General features: G+C 41.0%; 1 protein-coding gene across 3 annotated transcripts; it reads right to left on the bottom strand.

The window, feature by feature from the left end:
* Nucleotides 1–1118: 1118 nt before the first annotated feature.
* CBX3 (chromobox homolog 3) lies at nt 1119–12878 on the bottom strand. 3 transcript variants are annotated; one of them, XM_011938567.1, is made up of 6 exons: nt 12766–12878; nt 11557–11608; nt 8130–8272; nt 5832–5994; nt 2701–2795; nt 1119–2377 (listed from the first exon to the last, which is right to left on the bottom strand). In XM_011938567.1, exons 2-6 carry the CDS (start codon nt 11578–11580, stop codon nt 2251–2253), a joined length of 552 nt encoding a protein of 183 aa, XP_011793957.1. In that variant the 5' UTR covers nt 11581–11608; nt 12766–12878; the 3' UTR covers nt 1119–2250. The 3 variants fall into 3 exon arrangements, with proteins under 3 accessions (XP_011793957.1, XP_011793960.1, XP_011793959.1); XM_011938570.1 differs by having other exon boundaries at nt 12762–12836; XM_011938569.1 differs by lacking the exon at nt 12766–12878 and adding an exon at nt 11971–12478.

Here is a 12878-nt window from a genome sequence, read left to right as displayed (position 1 = left end):
CAAATATAGGTGGCCTTTTGAAATGGAAGAGACAAGGAAAAAAGATTCTGCCATCGAAAACTCCAGAAGGAACTCCCCTGATAACCTGACTTCAGCTCGCTGATTTTTGGACTTCTGACCCACAGAACTACTGTAAGCCATAAATGGGTTAAATTTGTGGTAATTTGTTAAAGTACCAATAGGAAAGTAATACAAACATGAGTATAAAAGGGCAGTATTTTAAAAAATTTTTTGAGAGACAGAGTCTGTCATCCAGGCTGGAGCACAGTGGCATGTATATATAGCTGTCTTAAACTCCTAGGCTTAAGGGACCTTCCCAAGTAGCAAGGACTACAGGTGCAAGACACCACACCCAGCTAATTTTAAAATTTTTTGTAGAGGTGGGGGTCTCGCTATGTTGCCGGGCTGATGTCAAACTCCTGGGATTCAAGTAATCTTCCTGCCTTGGCCTCCCCAAATTTTGGGATTACAGGACATCAGTTATTTCCTTTTCTGTATGGATTTTGGAAATCAATTAAAATGTGTCTATCATCACACTGAGCCCTATCAGAACACTTTACGTTCTTTAGAAGATAGTTACAACCACCAGATTTTAAAACCTCATTTTAATGAGACAATTCTTCCTAGCGATCACATGAAACTAACTTTTTTTGTTTGAGACGGAGTCTCGCTTTGTCGCCCGGGCTGGAGCGCAGTGTCCGGATCTCAGCTCACTGCAAGCTCCACCTCCCGGGTTTATGCCATTCTCCTGCCTCAGCCTCCGGAGTAGCTGGGACTACAGGTGCCCGCCATCGCGTGGCTAGTTTTTTGTATTTTTTTAGTAGAGACGGGGTTTCACCGTGTTAGCCAGGATGGTCTCTATCTCCTGATCTCGTGATCCGCCCGTCTCAGCCTCCCAAAGTGCTGGGATTACAGGCTTGAGCCACCGCGCCCGGCGAAACTAACTTTTATCTCCCAACTGTGGAAATATAGTCGTTTAAAACTCATAAGCTCAAAAGATCTAGGATATGTACTCTAATGCCTTACTAGTATCATCCAACTTATAAAGATAATCCAATGAGTGTGGGCATTTCTATTTCTACCGTTAAGGCGTTATCAAAGAAAGAAAAGTCTAATAATTGCATAAAGGAATATAAAACTATTTATTAACCACTGTTCACCAGTATTTACAATAAAGTAAACAATATACAGTTGGATAACACTCTGATTACTACAAAGTTGTTCTTCCTGGCTTTTGTTGAACCAGTAATGCAAATAACTGAAGATTGAGCCTACATGTAAGGAATCAGTTGGGGTAAAGAAAAAACATGCAGGTCAGTAGGTTAGATCACAAAAGGCTGTTCACACATTTATGGCAGCAGGTCTTCAACTGCCAACATCTCTAACCATCTGATTAGGTTTATATGAGCGAAGTCTTACATATTCCATTCAACATTACCTTTTAGTCAATGTAGCAACAGGGATTTCAACATTTTGTTAAGGAATGGCTCACGAGGGAAAATTTTAAATTTTCATTTAAGTTTTGTTTAGCTAGTTAAAACACACTAGCATTTGTCTAGTTTCCTCACATGGATGAGGAAACCTGCTGCGATGGCAGTGATAAAATTTTTCCTTTTAGGAATTTTGCAAATAAACCACTGCAATTATAGATACTTTAAAATTATCCAATTTAAATTGTCCTATTTAGAATTACTTATTCCACTTGAAATGTATGGCTTCAGGAAAATTTTCAATTTAACTTGAAGTGATTATCTCTCACTTTGGTCAGAATAATAGCATCTCAGAAACATGGCTTTACCTGTGATTTTTTGTTTGGGTGAATGCTTAAAAACAAAGGAAAATTTACATATGCATTTTATGGATACACACACACAAAAAAACATGTAAAAAACCTAAAATGGTCCTTAGGCTTATGAGAACACAAGTTTTGATTGAGTAATGACTATGGACATTTCCCCCAACATTTAGAAAAGCTGTTCTTCAATGAAGAGGAAGTAATATACCATGGTATCAAATGTTCTTTTCTGATAAAGGAAGCAACTACAGAAAGCTTTTATTTATTTGTTCAAAGTAACCAGTGCTATGGATGCAAAAAACCCCCCAACAACTCTTCCAACGCTACTTTCAAAACAAACATATCAAACTTGATTTTCATTAGGATGTAGTTATTTCGTCACACTAGTAAATCAAAATCCAAGACCCAAATTTTATATATATATATAAATATATATAAAAAAACAATGTGAACAATTATTGAGCTTCATCTTCTGGACAAGAATGCCAAGTTAGTCTCTCTTCATAAAAAGCAATTACAATTTGAGGACACTTCATATTTGCCTCTTTCGCCAGCACCAAGTCTGCCTCATCTGAATCTTTCCTGTTTTAAGAAAAAGAAAAATTCAGTTACAAGTCTAAGTTGTTTGTCAACTGACAACCATTCATTTAAAAAAATAATAGTCCAAACAAAAGGTATTAAGTGCTCCAGGACGGTTATATGTTACTTGTTGGTATGTTCTAAATAAACTTCATTTTCAAAACAGGCCACAGTTTGCTGACCCTTGCTTTAAAACACTACTAGTAAAACAACCAGAATCATCCTCTCGGCAGATAATTTTTCCCTACCTAATGATGAAAACCATTTCACAAATTAAAAAAAAAGTCTATTCTTACTTTCAAATCTAACAGTCCCTGCATACTCACCATTTCATAAGAAACATCAATTCTCCACTGCTGTCTGTGGCACCAATTATTCTTTCAGGATCAAGACCTCTGGCAAATCCTCTTGGTTTGTCAGCCTGTTTAGAAGACATTTTTTTCATATAGCAAACTCAAGAGTATTAAATTGTTTTCATGGTGTTATTTTAAATAAACACGTTCCAATAGCGAGACAGAAACGACTAGAGCAAGAACTCATATTTGGTAATTAAAAACATCTGATTTCCATTAACTTTACAAGTAGAAAAACAACCTGAGTTTGATACTCAACGTAGAACACTTAAGATTTCCAAAAACATTCAGAATCAAAACTCAAGAAAATTACTGCGTTCAGTGACACCAAAGGCAGAGCTGTGTGGGCATACAGAAAAACTAATCTCTTTATTTCTGGTAATAATAAAGTCTTGAAAGTTAATATATTTCAAATTACTTCCAGGAATTAGTCTGAATTACCAATGCATTTTAAAAGCATAAACAAAACACAGTGAGAAATATTAAAAATGTTAAACCTCACACCAACTATCTGTGATCATTCTAAATGATAGGAAACGTTAGAACAAACTTGTCTAACCTGCAGCCCAACACAAATTTGTAAACTTTCTTATACTGAGACTTTCTTGTGATTTTTTTTTTTTTAAGCTCATCAGCTGTGGCTGGTGTTAAGTCTATTTTATGTGTAGCCCTAGACAATTCTCCTCATGTGGCCCAGGGCCGCCAAAAGATTAGACGCCCTGCATTAGAAAGTACTTAATATAAACCAGTGGTTCTCAAAATGTGGTCTACGGATTCATTGGGGATTCCAGAGTTCTTTTTGGGAGGGGGTTGTGTAAGGCCCCGTTTTTTCACCTATTTGTAACTTTGGATTGTCTTCATATACCTCCACCAAAACAATACGCCACAGCAATCAAATGTGTTTCAGTAAAATTGCCTTAAGACACAAGTCGAAGATTTGTAAAAATGTAAAACGCTACTCTTCTCAACTTTTTTAGAAAAGTCATTTTAGAAATTTAATTTCTACCATGTTAGTATTGATAGTTATAACTCATATAAACAAAAGCTCTCTGCGGATTCTCAATAATTTTTTTAGAGTATAAAGAGGCCTTGAGACCAAAAAAGGTTGGAGAATGAATGTTATCAATAAATCCTTTATTCCTGTCATAGTTTTATGTCAATGTCACAGGCTCTGGAGTAACACTGCCAGGGTGAGAATGATGGACCTACCCCACTTACGAGCTGTGTGGCTTTGGGCAAGTTAATCAACCTCTTTGTGGTTTCATAAAACAGAATTTTAGTATCTATAGCACAGGTATTTCACAGCACATTAAAAGCAAAGGATTTGGCACACAGTATGGCACATGGTAAGGGCTCAATAAGTATTGTTAAAGTTGTGCTTGATTTATTATTTATTAATTTTCGGAGACAAGGTCTTGCTCCATTGCCTAAGCTGACGTGCACTGGCATGATCACAGTTCACTACACCTTCAACTCCCAGGCTCAAGCAATCCTTCTGCTGCAGCCTTCCAAGTAGCTGAGACTACAGGAGGCGTCCACCATGTCTTGCTGACTTTTTTTTTTCTTTGTAGAGATGGGGTCTCACTAAGTTGTCCAAACTGGCCTCCAACTCCTGGGCTCAAGCAATGTTCCCGCTTTGGTTTCCCAAGGTGCTGGGATTATAGGCGCGAGTCACCGTGCCTGGCCAAAACTGTGCTTCTGCTAAGCATGTGATTTACTTTCAAAACCAAATTTGTAGTCAATCTCTTGTTTACTCATCTGTAATAGCAATTATACCTATGACCTTATACAGAGTTATCATGAAGGTTGTACTTCTTCGCTTCTAGTTCAATTGATCAAGTTTTAAATCATGTTTATAGTGCCTAAGCCTAGAACCTAATTCAGCACCAAGATGTTTCCCCAAATTGCCACACTAGGACAGTGGGCAAGATAAGTATAATCTGTTTTACAGTCAAGGATGTAAGTAAGAAGTTACCTGACTTGCCTGAAGCCACAGAGACATAAGTAAAGGAAAGACTGGACCAAAACACATGTACAGTGAATCAACTGAATGTCTCAATTCATGTCAAGAAAGTGTGTAACGATTATCAAAGATTATAGACTTCAAAATCAAGGCATTGTTTGGCAATACAAAGATGACATGCAAATACTTTTTGGTGGTCAATGCCATTAATGGACTATAATCAGAAAGTTCTGTTTGCATTGTTTTTACTACAGTGCAAAGGCTTTCAATAATCTTAGTATTGTTTGTACTTAAGATTGCTAGCCTGGGATCACAGGCAATTAATGGGTCTAATCAGGGATCAAATCCATGAAACTAAGAAAAATTGCACTAGCACAACCTAAGTGGCATAAGCACTTACAGCACATTACACAATGTAGGCTGAACCATGCCCATCCTTATTGTCCTAAATATTAAAATATTTAAAGTACGATTAAGAAGCCTTTTATAAAAGTATCTGAGTTTTAAAAAAGCAAGTCATCAAAGCTGGGCTTGGTGGGGTGGCTCACGCCTGTAATCCCATCACTCTGGGAGGCCGAGGCGGGTGGATCACCTGAGGTCAGGAGTTCGAGATCAGTCTGGCCAACATGATGAAACCCCGTCTCTACTAAACATACAAAAATCAGCCAGGTGTGGTGGCGCACCCTTATAATCCCAGCTACCCTGGAGGCGGAGGTTGCAGTGAGCCGATAGTGTACCACTGCACTCCCGCCTGGGCGACAGAGGGAGACTCTCTCTCCAAAAAAAAAAGAAAAAGCTGGGTGCGGTGGCTCACGCCTGTCATCCCAGCACTTTGGGAGGCTGAGGCGGGAGGATCACAAGGTCAGGAGTTCAAGACCAGCCTGGCCAACAAGACAAAACCCCATCTCTATTAAAAATACCAAATTAGGCGGGAACCTGTAATCTCAGCTACTTGGGAGGCTCAGGCAGGAGAATGGCTTGAACCTGGGAGGTGGTGTTGCAGTGAGCCAAGATCATGCCATTGCACTCCAGCCTGGGCAACAAGACCAAGTCTCCATCTCACGGCGGGGGAAAAAAAAAAGAAATCAAGCCATCAACGTTTTACAAAAGGACAAGCTGGTGGGCAGTATTTTATACTTACAGCATCTCTTTTCTTCTTTGATTTGCTGTCATCAGATTCACTGTCAGATAAAGATTTTCTTTTTGTACCATCTTTTTCTTTGCCAGCTTTCTGAGAGTTAAGAAATGCTTCAATCAACTCTGGACAATCTAAATTTTCTTCAGGTTCCCAAGTATTGTCAGCACTGTGTTTAGTTTAAGAAAAAAATTTGATTGAATTAGACACAATTCATCACCATTATCCAAATCCATTTTAATAGACACCTGGGGGAATAAGAAGTCCTCTGTACTGCAGATACTAATAATTTCCTCCTTCCCTACACTACCCCACCCCCCGGCCTGCCTCTGCCAAAGACAGGGTCTTGCTTTGTTGCGCAGACGGGCGTGCAGTGGTGGAATCATAGCTCACTGAAGATTCCAACTCCCGGCTCAGGCGATCCTCAGCCTTAGTCCAAGTAGCTGGGACTGCAGGTATGCACCACCATGCCCAGCTAACTTAAAACACACACACATTTTTTTTTTTTTTAATAGAGAAGGGGTCTCATTTTGTTGGCCAGGCTGGTCTTGAATTCCTTGTTTCAAGTGATCCTCCAGCCTTGGACCCTCAAAGTGCTGGAATTACAGGTGTGAGCCACTGGACCCAGGCCCTACATTCTAATTTGAGACTCCAAATTAGTAAATCCAAATTACTGGGTAGAGAACAAAAGTCTCTGCTCTGTAGTATTATTTTCATTAAAGTCTTCTTGGCTGGGTGTGGTCCACCAAAGCAGGTGGATCCCTTGAGGTCAGGAGTTTGGGATCAGCCTGGCCAACATGGTGAAACCCTGTCTCTGCTAAAATACAAAAATTAGCAGGGGATAGTGGCAAATGCCTGTAGTCCCAGCTACTCGGGAGGCTGAGGCAGGAGAATCGCTTGAACTCGGGAGGCGGAGGTTGCAGTGAGCTGAGATCACGCCACTGCACTCCAGCCTGGGCAACAGGCAGGGCGAGACCCCGTCTCAAAAAAAAAAAGAAAGTCTTTTACATTACTTATTACACTGCACGTGGCCAAATGCAGTATAATTTTGCTAGTGGCCTCAAGTTTTGGGAGAAGAAAAAGGGAGGAGCCCATTCATTTCCTAAAGTTTTGCTGGGTAAAAATAATTTTTCTTTTTTTTTTTGAGACGGAGTCTTGCTCTGTCCCCCGGGCTGGAGTGCAGTGGCCGGATCTCAGCTCACTGCAAGCTCCGCCTCCCGGGTTTACGCCATTCTCCTGCCTCAGCCTCCCGAGTAGCTGGGACTGCAGGCGCCCGCCACCTCGCCTGGCTAGTTTTTTGTATTTTTTTTAGTAGAGATGGGGTTTCACAGTGTTAGCCAGGATGGTCTCGATCTCCTGACCTCGTGATCCGCCCGTCTCGGCCTCCCAAAGTGCTGGGATTACAGGCTTGAGCCACCGCGCCCGGCCAAATAATTTTTCATGTTTCATGGGCTTAATAAAGTATGGACTTATGATACATACTTAATTTCAACTAAAAATACTGGAGAATAAAACAGGCAAACGTAGATCTCCCATTCAACTCATATTTCCCAAACTGCTATGAATTAAATGTGAAGAGCAGGGAAAGCACGAGATAACAGGTATGTGAAACCCAATCACTTGACTACCATATGCTCTACCTCCAGCAAGCTCAGGAAATTGATTTCCACCTATCCATTTTTAATTGTCACTGCCTATGGAGCTTTGTGGTGTAACAGGGAAGAATCAAAGCAGATAAGCACAACAAACACTAAGTGTTAAAGTATGTAATTGCTGCATGTTCAAGTTATTCACATTTTGTGAAAATTATCAAGAATCCATATGAAAGAACACAAGGAATCAGAGAGCTTAAAACACGCCCAGGCTCTACTTCTTAGGTATTAGGATATAACAAACTTAGTTTAAAGCCTAGATTATATGTAATCCTGTATGAGACCCAATAGTCTATACTATATAGCTTCAATGTTTTTTAGTACGCTGTGTGTGGAGGAAAACAAGGCAGATTATTATAATCCATATAATATCTAACCACATTAAAATATATTAAATAGTAAACTACACTCTATAATTTTATAAATTTGACTCCCCAGGGTAATAAACTAGTCTCTAGTCTGCTCAGCTTCAGCTGTACAATAAAGTCTTGGTTCTTTTTAAATAGACTTCAAATAAGATACCTAAATTCAAGGTGTCTTTACATTTAAAGACATCTATGGGAAAGCAGGTAAAAGAGTCAGGGTAAAAACAAATTCTAAAACCACTTAGCTGCAGTCAAACACACAATACAGATGCACTAAAGTTTCTTACTCTGTAAATCCCTTCCACTTCAGGAAATATTCCACTTTCCCATTCACTACACGTCGATCTAGTACTTTTTCCACCACAAATTCTTCAGGCTCTGCCTCTTCAACTTTTTTACTCTTTCCATTCTGTTTTTTCCCCATTTTTTGCTAAAATAAAACAAATGAGAAATTAAGAAATATTCTTCTTGAATTTTGGGCACATTTTCAAGGCTTAATTGCTTACATTATTATTACATTCAACATAAATTTTTACTTCCATATCCCAAGGCAGACAGGGAAAGATTAAAAGTCAACAGACAATAAAATAAAAGAATGCTTTATTTTGTTGATTTAGCTCAAACTTATGATCCACCACCAAAATAATACAATCAAAAACGCTATCTGGAAAAATTATTTTTTTTCCAGTCTTTTTTTTTTTTTGAGACAGGGTCTCTCACTCTGTCGCCCAGGCTGGAGTGCAATGGCGTGATCTCAGCTCACTGCAACCTCTGCCTCCCTAGGTTCAAGCAATTCTCAAGCCTCAGCCTCCCCAGTAGCTGGGATTACAGGCGCATGCCACCATGCCGGGCTAATTTTTTTTGTGTTTTTTATTAGAAACAGGGTTTCACCATGTTGACCAGGCTGGTCTCAAACTCCTGATTTCAAGTGATTCACCCGCCTCTGCCTCCCAAAGTGCTGGGATTACAGGCGTAAGCCACTGCTCCCGGCCCCGTAGTCTTAAAAGACCAAGTTTACTAGAGTTTTCACTCATTTTAACAACACAGCAACTATACAGGAAGTACTTAAAGGGTGATCCAGACAAGAAAATAGCAGTGACAGGTCTTAGGTGAACCGACAGACCTAAGAGCCTCCTTCTCAATTCAAATACTAATGTCAAAAGCTTCAATAATACAGATAAAAGGTAAGCGCAGAATGAAAACATGGCTCACAATCCTGATACCAACTGCAGGGTCAACTATGGAGACCACTAGGAGGTTCAATTAAAGGACAAGATTATTTTTCCATCTCTGTAGATAATATTTCCTACCACTTAGAACCTATAAAGCTGTCACTTCAAGAGGACAAAAGGGGAGATTTTAATTCCCTAAGGTGAAAAAAATCCTTCCTTCCTGGTTTCTCAAGACAAAGTCTATATTGGTAGCCCACTTCACTTTAAACAGGCAGTTTTTGGTATGACACTATTTAAGAGAAGCAGGAGACCCACCTCAACCAGCTCTTTCCAATAGCTCAAGATTTGCTATGAGAGGATTAAAAATGGGGAAAATTTTTATGAGATTAAAAATGGGGGGGGAAAAACCCTGAAATGGTTAATCAGAAGATCCTATGGGCAGAGAAGGAATCCACCTTAACATTTCATTTTAAAACAAATGCTACTGCCGGGTGTGGTGGCTCATGCCTGTAATCCCAGCACTTTGGGAGGCTGAGGTGGGCAGATCACCTGATGTCGGGAGTTTGAGACCAGCCTGACCAACATGGAGAAACGCCGTCTCTACTAAAACTGAAAAAGTAGCCAGGCGTGGTGGTGCATGCCTGTAATCCCAGCTACTTGGGAGGCTGAGGCAGGAGAATCGCTTGAACCCGGGAGGCCGAAGTTGCGGTGAGCCAAGACCACGCCACTGCACTCTAGCCTGGACAAGAGAAAAACTGTCTCAAAAATACCCCCCACAAAACCAAAAAACCCAAATACTATTAAAAAAAGATAAACCTTAATTGCCCAGTCACTAAAGCCATCCCACAAGTAAAGCAGCAAGCAGAAAAAAGTTAACAGCAACACCTCAAGGCTACAAAAGGACATTTCAAGCTATGCAGGCATATGAAGTGCGCAAACACATATGTAAGAAAGGCCTCAAGACTGCAAAATGACATTTCAAGCTATGCAAGCAAGCATATAGGTAACACACACACACACACACACACACAATAAAAATCCCCTGGAATACAAAAAAATGCAGCAAACACCTGACTTTTTTGGATACCATTTCCAAGTCAGGTCTTATGATTCTCATTATAATGTCAAGATACTTGAGTACTGGGCCCAAATAGCTTTCTGCCACTGTACAGTACAAGAAGGTAGAAATAATAGTGGGAGAAGCAAAGACAAACTGGAATAGACAGAAGTGTATTAGATACCTATACTACCTGAAAAACAAAACAGCTACTGCCACAAAGGGAGAAGGCTAACAAAATAAAGTAGTAGTAAAAAATAAACATACAAAATTAAAAGGATATACACTAAGGGTAAAAAAAGAAAAAAAAAGCAGACAAAATACCATACAGTATTTACTACTATGGCATTCATAAGCTAGTTTCAAATGCTCACCATTTTCTTTTGTTGTATATGTTTGGCTTAACCCAGCACTTTTTTCCAAACGTGGATTTGGGTCAAAATAAATTTCCTATTATTTAAGTGAAATTAACAGTACACATATCTCACAACACTAATGAATTTTTAAAATGAAAAGTTAAAAAGTTTTAAAGTGGCCAACCTGTGATCCTTCACAAAATAAACTATTTAAATACCAATAAATAACAGACCCCAAAGAGTATCAATTGAGTGCAAAAACAACTTCTGTTTTCCAGGGTATCTGACTTAACACAGAATCTAATGATGGCACAAATTAAAAATCACCAACGTGCCCTTTCTAGTGTGAAACCCAGAGAGAACATATACAGACCAAAAATAAATGCTTTACTTTACCTAGGAGACATTAACATTCACCTTTACCCGCTTAAGATTAATGCAGTATGTTAAGAGTTAAATACTGTGAAAACTGTAACTTTGAATTTCATGATTTTTATGTGAATATTCCAGGGTTTTAAAAAACTTGTAACATGACATGGCTGAATAAGATACAGAAAATCTAGCCTTTTCTCCCCTCTGGATCGTATTTGCTATTTCGATCTTTTTTTAAAAAAAAACAAAACACCGCAATGAATTATATTTGAGATTCTTCTATATTTCCAAGTAAACGATAAAGTGACAAAAGTAATTTGAAAGATTCAATAACTTTTGCTCCAACCTAGGTGCACAAGGTACCTGGTTCTTTAAATTTGGCTTTAATGAAAATACTTCTCCAGAATTCTGGGGATTTAAGGAAAATTACGCCAACCAACAAGGGCTTTATCATTTTATGTAATATTTTTCCACTTTGCAAAAATGTGTGTATTTCTATCTAAAGATAAAAATCCTCAGCAAAATCCACATTGCACTGTCCTTCAAAGATTAAACTAGTTAAGACGCTATTAAGTCAACTCAGCAAGTATCTCCATGTAATGAATTCGTTTTGCTCCTAATTTTCCCCTATAATTATACTAGGAGAGCTGGGAAATATGTCGATGTAAATTTCTCAACCACAAAGACGCAAAGTTACACTTTGGGGAAAAAAACCTTGGGTTAAATCCTTACATACTTTAGCTTTTCATTAACTTACCAATGTAGTTTTATTGGAGGCCATTTTTTATTGCAGACTTGAAGAACTATTACTAGAAAAATGCATGACAGTTAAGAGAAGTTTGCACGACACAGAAAAGGTAACTAAATTGCAAGTTCTGTTTGGATTCCAACCCCCAAGTAGGGAGCGCACATTTCAAACGTTGATACAAATCCAGAGTAGATTTGCGCTCCTACCTACATTGCTGATGATGCACGTAAGTACGTGTTCTAACCATGTGAGTCTAGACAGACTTTACTGGGGATCTTGGTACCTAAGGCAGCTTCACATGGCTTAAAATAGGGGACAAATATCTTTTCCAATGTAAGTCCCATTTGTAATAAAGTCCATGTTCTATTTTTAAAGGACAATCCTTTCGGTTTAAATCCATGCACGATTAACCAAACAACTCACAACTGTAAACCACTGTGAATCTTCTCTGTTCTGCAATCCTAACTTTGTTTCTGCTCAGAAACCCTCTCTCTTTCCAATCGGTAGTTAACTAAAGGAAAAAACTTAACGATGCTTCAACCCCATTTCGTGACACTTTGAAGACGCAATCACCTTTTGCATACACCCGCTCCCCCTCCGCCTCCCGACCCCTCCGCTGGAGCCCTGCGTCCCCAGGCCTAAGCGCAGGTGCCCGCCCCCACCCGGGAGCGCGGGCCTCGTGGTCAGCGCATCCGCAGGGAGAAACAAAGGCCGCGGCGCGGGGGCTCAAGGGCACTGCGCCACACGGCACGCGCCTACCCCCCGCGGCGGCCACGTTAACGGGACGGCCGTCGCAACCTCGGGACAGTCGGCCGCGCGCCGCCAGGCCTCGCGGAAGCGGGACCACGCGCCGCCCTCCCGGAGGCCCAAGTCTCGACCCAGCCCCGCGTGGCGGCTGGGGGAGGGGGCGCCTCCGCCGGAACGCTGGTGGGGGAGGGGACGGAAAATGCGCTTTGTCTCGAAATAGGGCGACGGTCGCCACAGCTCCCTACCCCCTCGAGGACCGAACAGTCCCCCCACTAACTGCCGGCGCCGGCCCCGGGCTAGGCGCCAGGTCAGCCCCGAGGCCACCGCCCGACCCTCTCCAATCCTTCCCGCAGCTCCCGGCGCGGGGTCCGGCAAGGAAAGGACGGGAGCGGAGAACCGGGCCCCCGGGGCGCGTGCAGCATCTGATGCACCACCACCGAGCGAGGGCTAGAGAGAAGGAAAACCACCGACTTCACCGCCTCTGAGCTGCTCCGGGTCGCGGGTCTGCAGCGTCTCCGGCCCTGCGCGCCTACAGCTCTAGCCACATCCGAGGGGGGAGGGAGCCGGGAGCTGAGCGCGGGGCC

Source organism: Colobus angolensis, unplaced genomic scaffold (assembly GCF_000951035.1).
Source record: "Colobus angolensis palliatus isolate OR3802 unplaced genomic scaffold, Cang.pa_1.0 Scaffold175, whole genome shotgun sequence".
In the NCBI taxonomy this organism is placed as follows: Eukaryota; Metazoa; Chordata; class Mammalia; order Primates; family Cercopithecidae; genus Colobus; species Colobus angolensis.
Note: the sequence above shows the minus strand (reverse complement) of the source record. Positions and strands in the feature narration are given on the sequence as shown.